This window comes from Poeciliopsis prolifica, unplaced genomic scaffold (genome assembly GCF_027474105.1).
Source record: "Poeciliopsis prolifica strain line A6 unplaced genomic scaffold, Auburn_PproV2 SCAFFOLD001, whole genome shotgun sequence".
NCBI classification, from domain to species: domain Eukaryota; kingdom Metazoa; phylum Chordata; class Actinopteri; order Cyprinodontiformes; family Poeciliidae; genus Poeciliopsis; species Poeciliopsis prolifica.
The window spans coordinates 5,789,849-5,813,013 of record NW_026562376.1 but is presented as its reverse complement, the minus strand read 5'-3'; the positions used below and the strand labels follow the sequence as shown (position 1 = coordinate 5,813,013).

Here is a 23,165-nt window from a genome sequence, read left to right as displayed (position 1 = left end):
GTTTTCAGATTTGAAACGTGAAAAAAGCAAAATACTAAATAATCTCATATTTAAGGAATATTTTAAAGCAATAGTTCTAGATTATAAGCAGTGGAGTCTCACAATTGTATGCTCTAATGTATAAAATTAGCCATAATCTTCATATAATTGAAATCCAGATTAGTTGTTAAAGGTAACAGTCCAAGCGGCACCAACAACAAAATGGATCTCTGCTGTCTTAAAACAACTAACAAATAATGTTACAACTTATTCAAATGCTTTCTACCAATCCTAAAACCATTGTCACATTGAAGCTTATTTGCAAAGTCAGTGAAAATTTACACCGGAAATTAGGAAGCTGAGCACCACCAATATTATTATTATTATTATTTATTATTTGGACACTGTAAATATCACAAAAATGAATCTCCACTGAAACTACTGTTATACTTTTGCTTCTTTTATTGTTTATATTTTGTATCCAACAGTAACTTTTACCAGAAGCCGCTACATTTCACTTTAAATACGTTTCATTCAGGAACATTATTGGTGGTGCAGCGACTCCAACCTTAATTTCCGGTGCAAATCATCGTATAATAATTTAATCTCAAAATGTTTGGTCCATTGAAACCGCTGTAATGTTTTTTTCTTTTTCTAGCTCTTTACTTTACATTAGTTCTAGACCGTTGCTCTTGTCAGAAACGTCAACATGTTCCACCTTAAATATGTTTCATTCAGGAAGATTATTGGTGGTGCACTGACTCCATCTTCAATTTCTGTTGTAGTCATCAGGAACAGTTTAATGTTTAATTAAATGACACTGAAATTAGCCACTGTGGTGTTTTGGGAACTGGAGTTGTTTTAAGATGTTAATAATTCACTTTGTTTTAGTCCACTTCTTTATCAGCTGTTAGCTTTAGCTTCTAAACCCAACTAATCAGAATTTACAACAAAAAAAATAAGATAATACCTGTTTATAGCCTTTAAACAAAACAATCCTGAATGGTCGCTGTAAGATGTTATCTCAGCAGAATGTTGTTACTTTAAAAAAGAAGGTTATATTATTTTATATAAAACAAACACAGTCAAAACAATTTAAGGAGGGAGGGAGTGTTAGCTCTTTCTGTGCATTAAAAAGTGCATTAGCGGTGCAGCCTGCCGTGTTGCTGGGTCGAGGCCCTGGGAGGGACCATATGCTTGCTTAGGCTCTGGAGCATCGCTTCCCTGCAAACACACACCCAACTTTTTGTCCTCTTCCTCCTCATCAACACACAGAATATCATCAGCCAGCTGGAGCTCGAATTTGGCAGACTGGCTCTTCTCACGACTGCATTAGCGCCACCATGAGTGATTTCCTTCACAGATTTCCTCCTGCCGGGCTTTGCCTCTGTTAGGCCGGACATGAATAAGATGTGTTCAGCTGAAGTCCTGCAGAGGGCAGAGTTTAACTACCAAAACGTCCAGAACCACAGGGAATCAAACCATTTTAATGGAGTTCTGTATAAGCAGAAAAGAGGGACTGAATCTGCACTAAATCAGATTAATTTTCAATGAGTTGACAGAATAATTTGAATGCAGGATTTTTTGGGAAACAGTGCATTGAGTTGGGTTTTATACCACTGACACAAACATGTTTAATTAAGTTTAACATCCAGTACTTTTTGGGAGATCCAGCACTACTGACTTTTCAGTAAATGTGGACTGCATTTCGTTTTTGTTGTTGTTTTTTCTCATTATATTTAACAGCAAGCCAACCTGTGCATGTGATAAAACATTAATTTCCAATTAAGTTGAGAGGGGAAGAGGAGATTCATTGTGTTGTCTGGCTTGTTTGCGCAGTGCGGTAAATTACCCCAGGGTGATTTTTCTTCCTTCTTTCTTCCTGTCTCTGTTACCTCCCCATCTGCCGGCCTCCCCATGCTCCTTTTATTTTGGGTCCAAAGGGACCCTCTGATCCGAGACCACCAAGGCCTGAAATTGCCTCATTCACATCCGGAGCTGTGCTCTCCAAAAATAGATAACCTTTTGTGGAAGAGTTTGAAGGCCTTGTTTGAAGGTCTTGTTTTTCAGGATTATGGCAACCTCATTATTCAAGTTTATGTGGTAATTTACAAGTTGGGTCACGTTACGCCCGAGTTTGCATTTTATTTTTTTTGCTATTCAGGAAATAAAACTAATCTGCTGCTTTCAATTTCAGGTGGTCATCTGCAGAATTGTAGTTTGAGTGATCAGAAATCGACTGCTCTCAAAGGTTCTCCTCATTTCATTTTTATATTTTATTTCATTCACTAAATGATAAGTATGCATAGTTAAAGTAACGACTAAAATAATTCATGAATGAAAAAGAGCAAAAAGATGTAGAAACTTCTAATCTTCACATAAAGAAAAAATTAGAAATTCAACTCAGAAGTCTATTACATTTTTCAAACACAAAAAAAATACAAACATCACATTTCATCAAAATGCTTTTTAAAATTTCTTTTAAATACAGGAATAAATTTAGTTTGCTTTACCTCCATGAACTGACGTCTTTTTATCGTCGCCATTTTTAATTACATTTTTTTTAAAAAACATCACTTCCTTTAAAGTTGCATTTGCTTTCTCTTTTTGCAAATCTGTTTTGAATTTGATGTGGTTAGAAAAACAATGTATGCGCTTTTTATATACCTTTAATATAAAGTTAGGGCCAGAAATATTTGGACAGTGACACAGGTTTTGTTATTTTAGCTGTTGACAAAAATATGTTCAGAAATACAATTTATATATAGTATGGGCTGAAAGTGCACACTCCCAGCTGCAATATGAGAGTTTCCACATCCAAATCGGAGAAAGGGTTTAGGAATCATAGCTCTGTAATGCAGAGCCTCCTCTTTTTCAAGGGACCAAAAGTAATTGGACAATGGACTCTAAAGGCTGCAATTAACTCCAAAGGCCTTTCCCTCGTTAACCTGTAATCAAGTAAGTAGTTAAAAGGTCTGGGGTTGTTTCCAGGTGTGTGGTTTTGCATTTGGAAGCTGTTGCTGTGACCAGACAACATGCGGTCAAAGGAGCTCTCAATTGACGTGAAGCAGAACATCCTGAGACTGAAAAAAAAGAAAAAATCCATCAGAGAGATGGCAGACATGCTTGGAGTAGCAAAATCAACAGTCTGGTACATTCTGAGGAAAAAGGAATTGACTGGTGAGCTTGGGAACTCAAAAAGGCCTGGGCGTCCACGGAAGACAACGGTGGTGGATGATCGCCGCATACTTTCTTTGGTGAAGAAGGACCCGTTCAACATCAACTGAGGTCCAGAACACTCTCAGGGAAGTAGGTGTATCTGTCTCTAAGTCAACAGTAAAGAGAAGACTCCATGAAAGCAAATACAAAGGGTTCACATGTAGATGCAAACCATTCATCAATTCCAAAAGTAGACAGACCAGAGTTAAATTTGCCCAAAAACACCTCAAGAAGCCAGCCCAGTTCTGGAAAAGTATTCTATGGACAGATGAGACAAAGATCAACCTGTACCAGAATGATGGGAAGAAAAAAGTTTGGAGAAGAAAGGGAACGGCACATGATCCAAGGCACACCACATCCGCTGTAAAACATGGTGGAGGCAACGTGATGGCATGGGCATGCATGGCTTTCAATGGCACTGGGTCACTTGTGTTTATTGATGACATAACAGCAGACAAGAGTAGCCGGATGAATTCTGAAGTGTACCGGGATATACTGTCAGCCCAGATTCAGCCAAATGCTGCAAAGTTGATCGGACGGCGCTTCACAGTACAGATGGATAATGACCCCAAGCATACAGCCAAAGCTACCCAGGAGTTCATGAGAGCAAAAAGGTGGAATATTCTGCAATGGCCAAGTCAATCACCAGATCTTAACCCAATTGAGCATGCATTTCACTTGCTCAAATCCAGACTTCAGACGGAAAGACCCACTAACAAGCAAGACCTGAAGGCTGCGGCTGTAAAGGCCTGGCAAAGCATTAAGAAGGAGGAAACCCAGCGTTTGGTGATGTCCATGGGTTCCAGACTTAAGGCAGTGATTGCCTCCAAAGGATTCGCAACAAAATATTGAGAAAAAACTTTTTTGTTTGGGTTATGTTTTATATGTCTAATTACTTTTGAGCTCCTAAAATGTGGAGTGTTTGTAAACAAATGTGTACAATTCCTACATTTTCTATCAGATATTTTTGTTCAACCCTTTAAATTAAACGTTACAATCTGCACTTGAATTCTGTTGTAGAGGTTTCATTTCAAATCCAATGCGGTGGCATGCAGAGCCCAACTCACGAAAAATTGTGTTACTGTCCAAATATTTCTGGCCCTAACTGTATTGTACAGAATCAATTCATGAAGTTTAAATACATTTAACTATTTAAATATTGAGCGTGTGTTATTTCTGTATCCATTTCCACTCTAACAACTCTCTTCTGTAAATGAAAAATTTTATTTTTTTTGTTTTTTTAACAAGTACCATACTTCCACACAATATATCAAATACTGAAAAATCAGTGAGTTATACAAAACATACAAGGCCTTTTTGTTTAGTAATTGAGTTACCTTATTTCAAACAGAAATAGTTTCGTATATTTAAACTTTTTATCTTTTTATATAAGATTCTGAATAAATGAGAACACAAAAATCTTAATTTCTTTAGATTTTTTTCATTTCCTCTAGTAAGTAATTGTGCATTAGCACAGGGCTTCTTTTTCTTACTGTTTCTGTTTTTTAAAAAGGAAATAGTTTTGTATATCTTAACTTCTTATGATTCATTTAATATTCAGAATGAATGAGAACATCAAAAACTTAATTTTCAGACAGGTAATTGTGCATCAGTACTTTTCTTTTACTGCTACAAAACATCATGAACTTCATTTTACCAATATTTAAGGACAATCTGTTACTATCAAACCATTTTTCTAATGTTTGTGAATTAATTTCTGCTCTGCTTTATTGTCAGCACTGCAATCCAGATATATTGGATTTTTTTTTTTCTCCTAAATTATTTACCTCTCCGGTCACAACATCGCATTAACTGATTGGAATTGTTCATCTTTATTAGGCTTTCCTTTTCTGTGTTAAAAATACTTATGTGATTGCTTCTCTGCTGCTGTGGCCAAGTCACTTGATCCAGGCAGGATTTGGATGTTGTTCGGTCATGTGATCTGCAGGCCTGATGTGTCCGAGTGCTCAGCTGTTGGTGGGAAAAAAGAGAGACAGATTATAGGTTCATTTAGGGGATCCTCGAAAAAAAAAAAATCTTTTCTTTTTACATGGACTCAAAACACAGTAATTGCAGCTTTGTCTGTAAAAATGTTTGTGTTCACAGCATAAACCTCTGCTTATCTCAGTTATGTCGCTCTGCTTTTTGTTATATTGCCATTTTATGAAACGCCAGACTGGAGTACATACAACTACTGGAGAATTAATTTAAAGTCACAGTTACGCTGCGAAAACACTCAGGTATTGCTGTTTCTAGAACAAATATCTGAGTGCACTTCAAATGAGACAAAGCTAAATTACAAGTAACTTTTCAGCAAGATGTAGAAGTTTAAGTTAATAATTCCTTAATATTGATGAAAAAACTTCCCTGCCAGATTATTTCACTTATTATTATGTGGGGAAAATGTCTTGCTATTAGTGAAATAATCTAACAATGGAACTAGAACATTTTTATCAATTTTAAGGAATTATTTACCTGAAAAATTACTTTTAAGTTAGTTCTGACGTACTTAACTTTGACAAAACTAACTTGGTAAGATACTTGGTAAGATTTTGTGTTTTTACAGTGCATGAAAGGAAAAACATTTTGTACTGGATAATTTTTTGGTGAAACTACAAAATTGTCGCCTTATAAAAATAAATCCAACAAGGGTCCATTTGAATGTTATATTGACTTTCTTCCTAGACCACAACTCAAATCTGTAAACGCACTTTAATTTGTCAAGGCTGCCTCTGACCCTTTGACCTTTGAAGATAGGTACTATCTAGTTACCAGGGGTAGCTAAGCTAACATAGGACTTGGGACACCAGAGTTGTATGCATCAGTATTGTAATAAATGAGTCAGATTTGGGTGATAGATGAGCTATATCTTATTATTTGTAAATTGTTAGCTATGTTCCAGTTAGCATTGATGTTTACCTACACAAGCACCGATCACTTCTTCTTTTTTTGGCAAAACACTGAGCACGCCCTCTGTGTGACGTTATTGCGCCCTCTACTGCGCATGCGGGACTCTTTCAGGTCGTTTCCAGTTCAGACTGGAGATTAATTAGAATTATGGAGTACTGTAGTTTACCGACAGAAAGGCAAAATGTATAGACTCATAAACACAAAAATAAAAAGTATTATATCTATAATTCAGAGGAGGGTAGAGTGCACAAAAATTGTGCTCTGGTGAGAGTAGCGATATGTCAGTATATTTTCACTAACGTTAAAGTAAAAAGTAGCCACTCAAGAAATTACTCTAGTAAATTACATACTGTAATTTCAGTATGTTTAGTTTTATAAACCAGTAGTGATAGTTTTGACTGCTTTTATTTATTTCAATTAATAAAGACATTTTCCCAATTTCAGTTTCTGTTATTTTGCTAGTTTTAGTCAACATAACAACCTTCAAAAGCTCCACCCTTTGATTTTTGCTAGACGCTGAGATTTCTTTAAGTTGAGCTGCACTTTTCAATCACGTGGCTTTGCAAAGCCTCTCTCTCTCTTTTCTGAACTCAGTGTGTTGTCGTCACTGCGGCGACCTCGCCCGCTGGAGGTCAGGAAGGCTGACGGAGGACAACACAGTAATCACAGAAATATGAGACTTTGAACAGTGGACAGCTAAACCCAATACAGGATTACACCGGGCAACAACTGAGGAAGCATAATGTTTTCTTGTGTCATCTTGCAGCTATGTTGCAGAACTATGTCTTGCACTAAAGTTGGAGGAAATAAATAGTTTTTCCCATGATCCTCCAGATGCATGTTTGGTATATTCTGTGGCACTGCATGGGCGCAGTCATGAAAGCTCATAGACAGCATGCCAACCTTTGCTTAGTCTGCTGTTTTTTCCGACCTGCACAGCCGAGAGGTGACTCACTCTCTGTCAGGGGCAACGCACTGTAAAACCCGACCCGCTGTGAATTTCTAATTTGCCTTTCCACTCGTGTGATTTGTTCCTGCAGTTTTACTCCAATTTGGATCCAGGCGGTGTTCCTTAAAAGTGCTGATGGGAAAAAGGAAGCTGCATTTTTCTTCTTCGTGGCATGTGAAGCTCCCTGTGTGCTGTTGAAGGCAGTGATGCAAACACTGCTGTAGCAGCGACAGAGGGTGTTTCAAGGGCTTCAAGAGAAATACATAAAGAGAGCTTAGCGCCTCGCAGATAGCAGCAAAAAATCATATTTATGTGGTTTTAGAAAGGTTATAAAACCTGATTAATGTTTGGTTTTGTGGAAATGCTTTAAAAATTGAGTTGCTTGAGGTAATAATTGTCATTATCTGGTCATCTTTAATGTTTAATTGTACATTTTATACGGGAAATTGTAGAGGAAGAGGTGCAAGAACTGTGGGTTTATAGTAGCGTTCTCTCTCTTACAAACGTCTTCTGTTTTTTGCTTTTATGTCACACTTAAAGGTGCAGTATGTGATTTTTATAAGATAATATTTTTCCATATGAAACTATCACTTTGTGATGATGGTATGTTATGAGACAGGTAACTTGTGAGAAAATCGAGCTCCTCTGCCTTCTCATGGTTCTAACTAAAAACGACCAATCAGAGTTAGGAGGCGGGTCTGAGCGCTGTCAATCACTATCTTTGTGGTGCTATGCTACAGCTAACAGAGTCTGTTGTGAATGTAAGGCTTGTTAGCATGGCCAACGATGACAGTACATAAATCGTAAGTTGTTTCTTTGCCTCTTGCAAATTGAGCCACGAATCCTTGAGTTGATTGACAGCGCTAAGACCCGCCTCCTGAGGTGCAGATTGATCGATCTTGTCACAGATTATCTGTTTTGTAGTATTGCAGTTGCATGTCTGCATGTTTTTGGTTAAAACATGTCTGTTCTTGATTCAGTGAAGCCACCTCTCATTGGGTGAAGTATCCAGATATTTTACTCAAGTAAGAGTAGCGATACATCATAATAAAATTACTCAGATACAGTCACTCAAGTAAATGTAATTAGTGACTGCCCAACTGTGTGATATAATAAGAGTTGAGGGCAGTTTTGTTGTATGAAAATGACAAAAAAGCAAAAACAAAATAAATCTGGAATGGATCCATTTTTACATTACTTTCCCCTCCTTTGAGCTTCATTTAAATGCATACCCTATGCAGCTGCTGTTCATCATTCTTTGTTTTCCCCAGGATATTCCTGCCTCCCCTTGTTTATCTAATTCTCATGACCTTGGTCATCTCACAGGCTTCCATTCAAGATGCCGCCGGTCCCCTTGCGTCCTCCTCCCGATCCTCCAGCAGACTTTGCTCTAATGTCCTAACGTCAGCAACCTTAGCACTCCTTCAGTATCACATTCAGGCCCTCTTTCTTCTTCTGGGCTCATTAGAGGCACAGGTAGAGTTGACAAGAACGGTCACGCAGTCTCAGAGTGATAAAATACAGCCCAACAAAGAGAAGAAGAAGAAAAATTTGCCTGATCTGGAAAATCCAGCACCAAATAATAGCAATAAAAAAAAACTAACATACACGAGAAAGTCTAGAGAATGAGGTTTGGTGCATTGCACAATTTACATTATACTGTATATTGATTAAATCTGTGCGCCCCTTGGGACGGGGTATTGAGCATCGTGACTGTGGGCTGGATTCTAATTCTATCCTCTGAATTTTAAATTACCTTCTGCAGCATGTCGTTACTACTTGAGTAATGTACCTCAGCTTTCTGTATAAAAAAAAGTTCACATTCGCTAAAAATGATGTCGATACTGAATCCTTTATCTTTTGTTTTGCATGTGGAATGTGCTTTGCATCAGTTTTTTTTTACAGACACATAAGTGCAATTAAAATAAAAATACTTAATGCTTTCAAAGATGCATAGTTTGAAATGTATCTTAAGCTTTCTAACCATTAACTTTATGTTTTTAAGCCAATAACAATATATTTTCTGTTTTCATAGTGTTTAATGATAATAATATCTATCAAATAAAGCTTTACTGCAGCGCCGTAAAGTGATGGCATCCCTCTGGTTTCCTCCAATTTCTTACAACCATTAAACTTTAACTAATGGTATTATAAAAACACAATGGTGCATAACAGTAAAATGGAAGAAAAAATATACTTGGATTAAGAAGTTTTAAATTAATAAAATGTAGAAGAAGGTGAAACTGAGTCAATATTTTGCAGTAACACTGTTTGCTGCAAGTCTTTTGTGCTGTGCGAGACTGTTCACATACTGTTAATAATAAATTGATGTTAATGCACTGATTGATAACTAGGATCAATTGGGTTGTATGTATGATTGAATTTAAATTATTTTTTGTAAATATTAGTTGTGAATTGGCGCTATGTAAATAAACTGAACTGAATTGTGTCTCCAACAGCTTTAAAAATCAAGACATTTTATTTGTGGCTCAATAATGTGGCACACTGTGAAATAATAATTGCATTTCCATTGGAAGGTTGTGGGTTTGACTCTAACTTCACTGCCTAACATATGCTGTTATACTCTTGAGCAAGGCAATGTATGAATTTGGACATTTAGTGTATGAATGTGTGCAGCTGTCTGAATGAAACTAATACAATAACAAATTGAATAGCCAGTATTACTTCAAAGAAGCTAGGTTCACTTTTAAAGTCTTACCACAAATACTCATTTGGATTTAATTTGGGACTTTGACTAGACCTTTGTAAAACAAAAATAATTATCTTTTCTAATCTATTCCTGGTCTGGTTGTATGCTGAGGTTTGTTATTCCTCTTGAAGATAAACATTTAGTTTTCATATTCAAGTAACTTGAGCTTTTTTGATGTTGTAAAAGTAAAAAAGTAGCCATCCAAGAAATTACTCAATTAAGGCTAAACAAGTATTTGATGAAGTAACTACAGAGCAACTAATCATAACATTTAATTTGATATTCTTAAGTGAATTTACAGAGTCAGATGCACATCCTGGTGTTGTAGAGACTATCATGAAATCAATTAATACAAATAAATAAATTCAAGCAGATATATATATATATTTTTCAATATAAATATACGTTTGGATTTTAAGGACGAAAATAACAATAATTCATATAAGAAACAAAAAATAACAAAGTAGGGCAAAATAAAAAAACGTGTGAAACTTTAGCAAAACTCCAGGTGTGTGTCTGGTTAATTTTTTCAATAGGTAGAGAATCAAGTGATTTCAAGTAAGAATAGCAATACGTCTTAATAAAACTACTCAAGTAAAAATACGCTTATTTTTTTCCCCAAAAAGTTACTCAAGTAAATGTAATTTAGTAAATGTAACTCGTTACTATCTTCTCTGCTCATAGCATACTGTCAAAACTTGGTGACAGTTTTCACAAATATGTTGAAAAAAAACCCCATATATTTAATAAAAGTTACACACTGCAGTTTTAAGGAGTAATAATGAGCCCATTCTGCCTGGATGACATATTTCTTAGTAATGGAGATCTATAGGAGTGGATGACATAATGAACAGCTGGTTCCATTCCTCCCTCCACATTGGGAGCGGAGATCATCCACAGATTATTTTCCCTCCACTGTTTTTGCTCTCTCGGTGGAATGGCGCTCCGTGCCGCCACTGCCTCTGCTGCCGTGGGTATCCTCCAACCCTCCGCCTGCTGCATCCCTTCCCCGCGCTCTCCCCCGCGAACGAACGGGAATGGTTTCTCCCGAGCCAGCCAGTCACTGTCACCGCGGCGGAGAAGGCAGCCGAAACGCGAGCGCGGAGCGGGGGGTGGAGTGGAGAAGGAAGACTTCATCCACTGCCTGCCATTGCAGTGCGGCGGCTGCTGCTGCTCTGGAGACCCTTTCCTCCTCTGTGAGACAAGCACGCCGCGGACACCATCGCAGCTCCGAAGGTGAATGTTTTTTTTTTTTTTTTTTTTGTATCTATGGGTTTCACGATACCTTTCGGGGCGAACTGGAGCTGTTCCCCTTCCTTCCTTCCCTCCGGGTACAACAAGCGGGCGATAACGGTCCAGGGCAAGCCGAGGTAACTTAGCCACCTCGCGGCTAACTAACTGCATCCGCGCGCTAGCGACCGTTATCCCTCAGTGAAATCACCACCGGCAACAACAACAACAACATCAACCCTCCCTCGGCTGTTTTTAGCTTCGAGCTTCCACGAGGGGGTCGTGTTAAGACATAACCTCCCCCTCATCCCTGCTGTCATCGCTCGGACTGGCTGTTAAAATAAAAGCGCGTCCAGGTACCGTTAGCGACTAGGAGCTAGCCTAGCCTTCCAGAACAAAATGTCGGCCAGTTAGGGGCTTGATTTATCCCAAGGAGGGTTGTATAAAAGAGGGGGCAAGAAAATTTGTTGGGAGTCGGTGGGAGTGGGAACACGGAGACAGTCAGCTGCTGGAAACGCTTCGTGTTTCAGCGATGAACGGAAGGTGATGTGGTTGTTCATCTTGTCCCGTCATTCAAAACCAATGTGGTTGTTTTGGTTAAGCTAACTATCTTTAATGTGGCATAACTTTCTGGGACCTTTCATATCTAATGTTCAGCGTCATGCGGGCTGCTGTCTCTGTTTGACTTCCCAAGGGCAGCTCATTTCCCATATGATGGAAACATTAGCCAGCTATTAGCACCTGTGGAATGCTAATATTGCTAATCTTATTGAAATGATATTTTGTCACTTTTATGCCAGTGTTTATAAATTAGTCATAAGTGGTAATTGTGGTTAGAACTGCTGTCTGCAAACCCCTCAAATGTAAATATTAACATTTAAACATTTAATTTATTGTTTTGCCGCTCTAATTTATTATTTTGTGGTCATTAAAGCTATTTAAATTATATTAAGCTTTCTTTAGTCTAATAGTTCTAGAAGATAATTATAATGATACAGGAGGACAAGTGTATAGCTGAGCCATAAATTATTCATGTTCCTGCTATGTTTCGATAGAAAGTCATTTTTATTCAACCAAGAATTTTGGTTTGTAAAAATCAGGCAAGCATGTTGGAAGATAATAAAACCAAATAAAAATTTTTACTCATTTTTGAGTAAAAAGTGTTTTATTTACAAAGTCATGTTGAAATGTATACATACTCCACTCAGTAATCATTAGAATAGAAGGGATGTGATTTTAATTCAAGCTTCCTCTCTTCCGACTATTTTTGGTGTCCTTGGTCAAGACTTCTCATTTGGATTTAAAATTATTTCCATTCAACCAGAAGTTTGTTTGTGACAGGAAATGAGACAAACAGCTCTCAGGAGTTGAAACTCAGTTGTTGTTGTTTTTTAAATTAACGTTTTAACAAAGAATGGCACATAAGAAACCATTTATACACTTTGTAGATGATCATCTTTATTGGCATTGGAGAAACCAAACCATTTTGTGCCAACAATCTTTTTTGCCTGTTTGCGCGTATATTTTCAATATTTATTTATGGTGATAAACTCCAGGCCTTTGGGGTTGGAAGGCCTCTTTGCCATCACCTCAATCTTTAGCTCCCTTCACAGTTTCAAGCCAGAGCATCCAAATAATTATTACCTCCTTTTGAAAGAAATATTGTTGAAGATTTAAAACTGCCAGGAAGTATGAACAACTTTGAGCTCAACTGTAGCTTGATTTAGAAATTCTCCTATTTAGCTGTGGGTGGTTTGTGCTATCACTAAAATGTAGCACTCTAAAGAAAGATAAATCGTAGATATTAAAATTTTAAACTTAACAACAAAGTGAATTGGTGCAAAACCAATAAATGTCAACAGTTTAGACGGTTTCTTAAATCACAGCTCCAATTCCATTGGAATTTTAATTTGTCCGTTTTTGCAATGCCAAAGAGCTGTTTGCATGCAGAATTTGGTTAAATAATATATTTTCAGTTTGCAGGGCTGCAATTTATTTGGCCAGTTAAAAGGCTTTTTGCTGCTCTTGACGTCACACTGGTGGAAATTTTACAGAGATGGTAGAAATTTTGGATAGTGGAAGGGACAGTTTGATGAAACAACACAAAAACCAATAATGAATACATGAGCGCAATTTTCTTCTTCACAAAATGTACGCAAAAGTAGTGTAGGGTCAGATTTTTTCAGTGGTTGGATGGATGATTTCTCTTTTGTCATTGGTAAAAGCCAGTTTTCCTGCTAACGCTAGTTTGTTGTGGTTCTATCTACCCAGAATTCCCAGAGCTATAGCCCATTTCCTGCTTTTGAAGCAAGAATAAGCCTAGTTTGTTCATTTCAGTTTTATTCCCCCCTTTGAAGATAAAGATTTGAAATGAAATAAATGTTATTTTTTAGTATGACTGATAAAATATAGTTTTAGGGTTGGATTTTAGAGCATATTAATTTTACCACAAGGGTTCATCTGTGTCCACTTGTCCTGTCATTATTTTTGCCCTTCAATGCTAATTATGTAAGCTCTCTTGTGCCAACCAATATTCCAACTACTCTTCTGTGTTGCGGTTGTTCAAATGGTTTCTGGATGCTTTACAGACATCACTGCAAAAACACAAAATCTTACCAAGTAATTTTAGTCTAGTTTCTAGAGCAAATATCTCAGCACCTTTGAAATAAGACAACTTAAAAGTAACTTTTGTTTTAAGTCAATAATTTCTTTATTTTGATGAGAAAGTTCTAGTTCCACCGGCAGATTATTTCCCTTACAGTAAGACAATTTTCCCATGTTATAGGTGAAATAATCTACCAATGAAACTGGTACTTTTTCATCAATATTAGGGAATGATTTGCTTAATACAAGCTTCAATATCTTGCTAAAAAGTTACTTATGAGTTAGTTTTGTCTCATTTCAAGTACTTAGATATTTGTTCTAGAAACGTAAAAAATACTTGGTAAAATTTTTGTATTTTTGCAGTGATTATAACAGACCTTTATTAGATTTGATACACAAAAAGTTGGTGCATTACATTGAATGTTTGCAGGCAGTGTGATCAGTGGAAGTTTGATGATTCACCATTCTCTCCTTCTCAGCATTAGCCCCCCTTCCGGGCCGTGACTAAAATGTGTCATCACTAGCATCATGTTTGTAATGCTGCATGAAGCAGCAGCTGGGCATGGTTAATAGATGTGTCAAATTAAGTGAGTAGGGCACACTGCAGATGATATTTGTGGCTGTAATTAGATGTTCTGATTTCTGATTAAGATCCCTCCACCCTCAGCCCTTCAGAAATCATTCTGTTTGCAACTCTGGTTTAGGGAATAATTCAGGTAAACGCGTCACCTGAGAGGAAGAAAATGTATGGCTGCTGAAGGGCACTCAGACATGATGGCCTGTAAATCATGTTGCCCCAAGCAGCCGTCATCTGAGTCATCGTGGTTTTTTGAAGGGCAAAAGGATCTGATATTTTGCCTAGTTCAGATAAATTTGACTGACTGCAGCTTTGGAGTTGTGTGTATTTATAGAAGCTGTCTCGAATGAATGGCTTATCCATTTGCTTGTGACAACAGATGTCCTAATGAGATGGAAACTCTGCGTTAGTGGAGAGTACTGATGCATGGGATCTAAACTTTGCTCTTTTTATTACTTGTTTATGCAGCATGGCTTAGTTGTTATTGTTTAGCAGAACATGGTCCAGACTATCCGTTTGAATTAGGGATGCATAATATTATCGGTACTGTATCGGTATCGGCTGATATCAGTTGTAAAATTTAATTTCAGACATCAGATATTCACTGTCATGAAAGTCTTTGCTTTTATATAACAAACCAGCGACAATGATGCCTGCAGCACAGCTCAACGCCATAAGAAACTTAAGTATTAATGCCCGACTGATGTGCTTTTCACTTGTTGCTTGTGAACAGGTTGAGTTTGGTTTTTGTGAAGATATACAAATCTTCACCGTCGTCTTAGAGAGTAGATGTCATGAATAAATTAGACATTAAACATAATGCAAGTTGAAAGTGTTACATAATTTTCTGCTTTCTTTTTAGCATTTGCATTTGGTAACAGGGTAAACTGGCAAAGATAATGCAGTATTTTAATTCCACAGATAAAGCTATATAGTGTAAATTAGTAGGTATGGGGAAAACTTTTGGTATTGATATTGATTATTGAGTTTTAGTATATCGGCATATTGGATATTGAAACATTCAATATCTTGTATCCCTAGTTTGAATTATTAACTGATGTTGTCTAGACAGAGGATGCAAGAGAACAACTCCAGATAATGTTGGACAAGTCCTGAAGCTAATTTATGTTTTTTTTGGTGAAGTCCAATCTGTCGATTCTAATTTTTGGGAGACATTTACGTCACATATACTTTAGCGCACAAATTGGGAGCATTTTGTTATTCCTTCATTTCCTGTTGATGCTTAAAAAGTGTTACTTTTTAAAAAATTTTTTAGCTGTATAGAAAATAAACAGAGCTGCCCCTCCTCCATCTGTTGTTATTTACTGACGGTCAGCTGGCTGGATGAAGCCCACTGTAATTTTTCCTCGCTTGTTTTTGTGCTTTTATTTTTACTTATATCTATGTGTCAGTATTAAATAACAATAAGCCACTAAATGTCATAGGTAACCATGCTAATGTAATAAACATGCTACAATGATTTAGCTCAGTACCAATTGGTATTGCTTCTGTTTTAAATGAAAGAAATTAGATAATGTGATATAAAAGAGTTTTGGAAAATTCTGTGCATGTTATATGTCGTATATTCTATGTAGTTTTATGTTTCTAATGGGATACTGCTAACTAGCTGCTTAGTACCTTTGCTAGCTAGCTTTTTGTGTCTATGATGGGTAAGTGAAAATTTATTGCCAGTTTGTCTTCCGTATTATGCTACATTAATTGTGTGCAAAAAATCTTGGCACTAACATTTACAAAATATGCAGTCTCATTTTGTACATTTTGGTTGTTATGCAGGTGTTAAATACAATTCATAATGGTCTTAAATTTCAGTTGGTGAAACCTGCAGAACCCCTGCAAGATAAAGGCAAATGTTTCTGTAATTAAAATGAGTGGAAGATTGTAAAAAGTGGACAAAATGGTTTTTGTGTTGATGGTTTCTGTGTGGATAGTTTAGCCAGCAGATGGGTTTTATGCTTTTGTTAAGTGCAGAAAATACTGGGAATCAGTATTTGGCTACTATTACACATTTCAAACTCCAGTGCTATTCAGGCTGTGTTCTTCTGTCATTAATAAATAAGTCTGCACAATTTTACTTTTGCTCATTTACTAAATTTATGCCTCATTGGCTCACTTGGAAAACAAACAAGTCTTTTTACAAGTAGTTTTGTCTACAAAGCTTTTGTTGTGAGTAGTTTTATAATGGCTGCAATTGACAGTGGTTCTGATGAAAAAAAGGATTGGTATACTGTTTTTCTTTGCTTTTTATATTTGCATTTTTGAAAAAGTGATTGATCTGTAGTTTGGGTGCCTTTAAAGGATTACCAAGTGAAGACTTTCCCTCTCTATGTTCTGCACAGTAGATATCTGTGTGTACAAATTGCCATTCTGGCTACAGCGCCTGCAAAGACAGAGGGTTTGGATGTATAAATCAAGTACATCATAAATCTTTGTGTGCATGGGGTGTGAAATTATCAGGGTGCGGGCTTTCATCAGTCACATTTCAACATGAACCACCTTTTCATAATGGAACAGAAACATCCTTTATCATTTCTGTTGTTCTTTGGCTCAGTTGTCCTCATTTCCATCACTGTGATGAAGAGGAGGAGGCGGGGAGCAGGTTGGTGCCTCAGCTTATCTCTACATTCCTGCTCTCTTGTGTGGGGCACTGATAACTTCCTCTGCGCTGATTGAGTTCAGGAGCTGATTTCCTGATTCATGCGCTCAGTTCTCACCGAGGCTCTGCTTAGGATCCCTGACTCCGAGTCTGGAAATAGACATTGGTCCCTTTGAGCTGTGAATATTGGACCTTGAGTTTAATTTCTGAAAAACACAATTTGCACAGAGTTTTGTGGGCTTTATTTGCTATGGTTTGCAGTAAAATGCACTTTCGATTTGGCTCCAAATAGCCGACAGACTGAGTAAGCAGTCGTATAATGGATACAAACCGGGGAACTGCAGCCTTTTTAGAAGTTCGAAAGCTGAATACAAATTCCAGCTTTTAGGAACAACACCTGCTCTTTGTAGCTGCTTCATGAATATTTCATCCAAACGTTGTCTTTAAACAAAATCACAGATTCATTTCATAAAAGATAACAAATTTTATGTGATATGTTATGAAATTTTAAATAGTTATTTCAGTAAGCTTCCAAGTCTGACTTTTCCATTTATTTGTAATCATAATTTGTAATTAGTGTAAAAATATTCCAACTATATTGTTATTGATGGATTTTTTTATTATTATTTCAATGTTTAACACACAGTAAATACAAAATGTTGTGTTTTCCCTAGTAGAATAAAGGTTTATATTTTAAAGAATCTGTTTAGCATTTAATAATCCAGTTCACATTTCAAACTTTCTGATTCTTTTGGATCTTTGAAATATAGATTTGGATTGTTGAAATAATCATCAACTAATTTAGTATTAGACAAAGTATTGGGAGATTTAAAAAGGCAACTTGCTAATAGTACAACAAAAGTAAGAGCAAAAACAGGACAAAAAATATAAACATTTTGAATTTAATATTAAAGAAAACAATCTTTCTGAAAATATGTCCTACCCAGAACTCCTCTAGTGCATAGTTTTAGCTTCACCTGGTTCAAACTCTAAAAAAATATCTAAACAAAACCAAATTTCCAGTGCAATTATTAATTGGTTAATTGAAAAAATAGTCAATAAATCAAACTTTCATTGTATTGATGTAAAGTCAAAGAGAAAGGACTGAGTTTTTCACATGTTGTTAAACATGCAGACGTTTCCTTTACTACAAATGATCAAGCTAGGTTGCTGTATTTTAGGCAATAAAATGTTTATTTTCTTCCTTAAAAGTGAGTTATTTGTGTACTTCAATGTATTTCTAATATTGTATATAAAAAAAAACGTAGGTGTTTAAATGAAATATTTACAGAATGTGTAAATTGTTTAACCAAAAAAATTGACATCAGAATAATCAATAAAAATAATGATTAGTCGCAGCCCTACATGCTTGCCCTCTCTCTCTCTGACTCAAACCATTTCATAACTACATAATAACCCAACTCTCTTCCTTGGTAGTATGGATGTGGGGTATGCAAATGATGCCATTTCAGCAGTCTTTAGGAACAGTCTCATAAATGTCAGTATTTTATAAGGAGCGATCAGTCAATGACGGGCAGCGCTTGAGGTTTAAGTGCACGAGATTTAGCCAAGTGTGTTTCAAAATAACCCACCCTGAGTTTTATGTGGGTAACCTTCGGTTCATGTCACACACTGCGATTAAGTGCACAATAATTGTTGCCTATTTGAACTCTGTACCATAATACTAGTATGGTGAAATCGCTGTAGCTTCATTTACTTTTTCAGCAATGCCTTTGCAGACTGCTGAACTCTTTTATTATAATGCTGTTGTCTGGTGTTTTTCAGAAGAAGTACTAGAGTTCAAGAATGATTGCATGTGCAGCAAAAGCTCAAATTTGCCTTGGGATGAATTCTTCTGTCTGTCCAGTCATGCAGTATGCTCTTACAAAGAAAGCATGCAAGCATTAGTATTGTAAATCAACTTCTGTTCAAAAGCAAAGGAAAACAGATAATCCAGAAGTGTTGTGCCACAATGCCCTCTAAACGCCAAATGTAAGTAAATCTGAAATGCCTGAAGCCTTGAAAGTTGTCCTTGTGATGCCAAATCCTGCTGATCTGGACCGTAAAGAAGCTCCCATCTTTCCTCGCTGCAGCTTTCCGGTGAGCAGATCCAAAATGCCCCGTGTAATCCTGAAAGTGTTCTCTTTCTGATGCAACGTTGAGTGACATGTTTATAAAAATCAGCTGATAAAAAAAATGATTTTTAAAAACTCAACCAGTGTCAGAGGTTATGCACACCAGAGCAGCAAGGTTGGGCAAAGACCTGTATCGTGTGCACTGCATGTTTGTGTAACTTTTAAACAAGATCCATTATATTTGACTTGATTTAGATTCATGGTTACACTTTACAATAAGATGACTTCTATTGTTTGTCGATATATTATCAATTCTTCTATAAACAGCTTAATAAGTGGGCCTGTCGCAATAAGAAATCAATCAATTAATTAGATAATAAATTAAAACAGGCTCATTAATTTCTATTTGCATGATTTATCGTTTTTCTCTTTCTACCTGACAAAGGTCTTCAGTTTGGTGTTTTGGTCTCAACTAGACCTTTTTTTGAAGTACAATTTTGTTTATAGAGACTTTATAATTCATTTGATTTGTTATTTCGGTTGTTTGGTTTATTTATTTTGGATATTTAAAATGTCTTCCAGTTCCAGTGTTAAAACTGTCACTTGAGGAGTTTTATTGTTGTTGTGTTTTAATATGTTAAATGCATATATTTTGTACAGTTTTGTCTTAATTACTGCTCCAAATATACTCTTTACTTCAGAAAATGTCCCTTTTGAGTTGCATACTCTAGTTAGCAATTAATCAATTACTAAATTAGTTGACAATTATTTCAATATTTTCAGTATTCCAGTAATTGTTTCAGTCCAAGAAAATAAACACAGTAAATGAACATTAGGTATAAAAATGCCCTTAAGAACAAATGGCATCAATGAGTTAAGTTATTGAGAACTCTAAAACAGCATCAGGTTATAAAACAAAACCTTAAATTCCTCACAGTGGTCTGCTCAATCCATCATCATCAGCAGGAACAAAGAAGCCTGTCAAGGTAATGGAAAGATGGATGGAGCTAAAAATAAGAATGAAACTGGAAGAAAACTTGCTGCAAAAGAAATGAGACTGGTTCCAGACCAGCAGGACATAAACCGTAAATTCAGCCAGAGCTGCAAGAAAAGCTTCACATGAACACATTTGTGTTAAAAGGATTCAGTTCAGTTCAGAATCTGTTGCAAGACGTTGAAGCTCTCCATCCCAAATATCTGACGAAACTATTAGTTGTTGGACAAAAATTTTTATCAGAAACCACAGAAATGTTTTATTGAGTTTTTTTTTTTTCCAAATGGAAAATTTTTATGTTCAACTCAAAGTATAATTTTTTAAACATTCATCAAGTTTTACTGAAAATCAGACCTGGATGCATCAAAATCTGTATTTTATTAATTTTATAAAACTAAAAATCCAAAAACAGCAAAAGTTGTCTAATAAATAGCAAGCCAAATCTTGTTCTTGTTTCTAAGAATAGACAAGAGCAATTTTATTTAAAAAAAATTACTTTGTAGCCATAGTACTCTTTCAACATAATAGTTTTAGCCCAGGAGACAAAAGGTTGCTTATCGCACATTTTAGATTTTCACTTCTACAAAAACATGACATTATCCTTTATATGGGTCTGTCATATAAAATCCTGACTAAATGTGTAGAAGTTTAGTGTTTTGGTGACAAATTGTGAAAGCTTTGAAAGGAAGTGTAATTAACTTTCCTCACATTAACTTTCCACATAACTCTACAATTTAATTGTACTTTCCTCTTGCAAAGTAAATCAGCTTTTTATATAACTTTAGTGGTACATCAAATATTAATGTTACGTTTATCTTCTAACTCATCCAAAGTGTTATCTTCATCGCGGACATGTCTTAGTTGATTTGTCATCTGAATTTTTCAAGAGTTTGTTTTTTCTAACTCAATCTTGATGACTCTCAGTAATTTTTTTATTTTTTTTTTTTGCAACAGTTGGTGAGAGCAGGTACCAACTTTTATTTCTTTTGAAAATACAATGAACTGTGGTTAAACACAATCTGCCAGTGATACTAAAATAAGTTTAAAAATGTTTCAGACGACTCCTCTTTTGCATTGTTCTGGTCCGTTTGCTGTGTTGTGGGGAGGTGTATGGACCAATTTATCCACTTTATTTGCAATGTTTAATATGTCAGGGATTTAATGTCAGATTAAGTGATGGTTTTCTTTTTATTTACCTTCAGTCTAAAATGATTTATTTATGAACAGCTTCTGATTACTGACCATAAAGCTGTGCATCTTTTGCAGAGTGTCCCTCACAATATTCCCTTAATTCATGCATGTGTTGCAGCACAAAGGAGGAGGAGGAGGATAGTGATAACTACACATTTTGAGCCACATGGTGAATCGGTTTGGCCTGGCAGCGTGAGGGTTAAGTCCGATACAGCAGTTTACACTGCGGATGGATTTTCGCTAGTACAGAGGAGTCCCAGGCTGTAGCGGAACTGCAGATCCCTCACAGATTGTTGCCAAGCTGGAGGGGATTTTTGATCCCTTGAGTGTGGAAGAGCAGAGTTTGAGGGAGCAAAGCGTTTGGAGGAGAGATGCCCGGTAAGGACGCAGACCCGTGCGGGACACAGGAACTGTCGGGGAGTAGCTGTTGGGCGTGTTTCATAACCTCTCACCTGTGCTCGTAAATCCATCTTTTTTTTGAGCTAAGAAAAGGAGAGAAGGAAGGTGGGGGTCAGTCCCTCCCAGCACTGATTGGTGCGGTCATGCGCTGCTGCTGATGTGCGTCTGCTGGAATCTCCTGCTGGATTTACAAAAGGATTAGCTAGATGCTGAGGACACTTTTGTCTGTTGTTTGTAATGACCCGAACGTAAGTACACCCTCGCCTTCCGCATGCAACGCCTTAGCATGAAGTCGAAGATGACGACTCGCCTACGTCATTTGCATCAGTGTTTTTAGTGATTCACAGTGTACTTTAACGTCAACCTGATTTTCTTGTCTTGACCTTGACAGACATTGCTGCGTCCTCGTGTAGAACCGCAGTACAGTGTCTTTCCATGATGTTGTGTGTGCAGAGTGTCACTTTTCTCTCAGGGGACCCCACCGCCACCTCACTGTGACTAGTGGGAATGTATGAGCCCTCATTAGCATTTGGCTACGTTCTCAGAAGCAGGAGAGTTTCAGCAGTTGTCAGCACTTTGCAGCACATCGATTTCACTTTCTGAAATGATCAATCATCTTATTTTCTTTTATTGCCTCACTGCCAGCAGCCGTGCTGGAGCGTAGTCCTGTTGTCATCTGTCTCTGGTCGCAGTGGAAGTTGAACAGGGTTGAGGGGAAAAGTTGTTTTGACTGAGCAATTTGTTTATTGCTACTGTAGTCATTTGCATCATGCCCGCTGCTGGTTAAGACATACATTTTCATCGTCATATTAATGTTTTTCTAACCATGCTTTAGAATGAATATCATCTGCACTGGGACTCTAGATATCTTCTGAGCAGCTCTTTCCTCCTTTTGTCTCGTCAAAGTCTTGCAGAGAAATTCAACAAATGGGGCCAAGCGATACAGTGAATGTGTTTCCTTTGCCATATTGCATCATTTGTTTCAGTCAGGCCGTTGCTATTCCATACAACAAGATCTTATTAAATGTTCTGCAGTGTTCTTGCTGCAAGTTTGCCTTAAATCACTCTGTTGCTGCATCACAATGGCAGAATTAATGAGAGCTATTTTTAGCCGGTCCGTTCCCAGAGCGCTGTGAATTGAATAAGACTCAGCCTTACCTCTAAACCATACTACAGCAAAAAAAAAAAAGAAAAGTAATCTTTGTCAGAGCATTCAGCAGCCCACCAAATTGCCTCCCACCACTCGGTAGATGAAATGTTATTTAGTTTTTTCCCTAAGTGAGTTGAGGGAGACTGCGCTCTGTAATTTTAATGAGACTTTTAACGAATGCAGGATTAAAAAGCATCTTTTTATCTGATGTGTTGGACTGGTGTTGTGATACAAATTTTGCTGAGCAATTAATTATGTAAAAAATTATTGCGATAAACAATAATATTTGTTTATATTAAAACAAAACCAAAATTAAAATAATAATAATAATAAATTATTTGAATTTCTTTCTTAGACAGGAACCCAGTTCCTCCATTATTATTATTATTATCATCATCATCATCGTCACAGTTCTGATTTTAAACTGATGTAATGGTAATGAAAGAGATATCCTGCCAAAAAGAAATACACTTTATTTTCAAAACAACATTTAACACTGGAACTGGTAAACAACATAAAACCAAATTGGAAATAAAAACTACATTCAGCCAAAAGAGTACAGAT

General features: G+C 36.7%; 1 protein-coding gene across 13 annotated transcripts in view; it reads left to right on the top strand.

Annotated features, from left to right (window-relative positions):
• tjp1b (tight junction protein 1b) overlaps positions 1-23,165 on the top strand; it is a 95,132-nt gene that overhangs the window by 40,915 nt on the left and 31,052 nt on the right. Inside the window, exon 1 of one of the 13 annotated variants that reach the window (XM_055028762.1) lies at positions 10,178-11,003. The exons of 9 other annotated variants lie outside the window; for them this stretch is intronic. Coding sequence is in view for 1 of the 4 variants with exons in the window: in XM_055028755.1 (XP_054884730.1) it covers positions 21,658-21,699 (42 nt within the window). In the remaining 3 variants the exon portion in view is untranslated. Of the gene's footprint in view, positions 1-10,177; positions 11,004-11,190; positions 11,354-11,381; positions 11,541-21,607; positions 21,700-23,165 lie in introns of those variants that run through there. 3 more of the 13 variants (XM_055028770.1, XM_055028778.1, XM_055028755.1) reach the window with 3 other exon arrangements.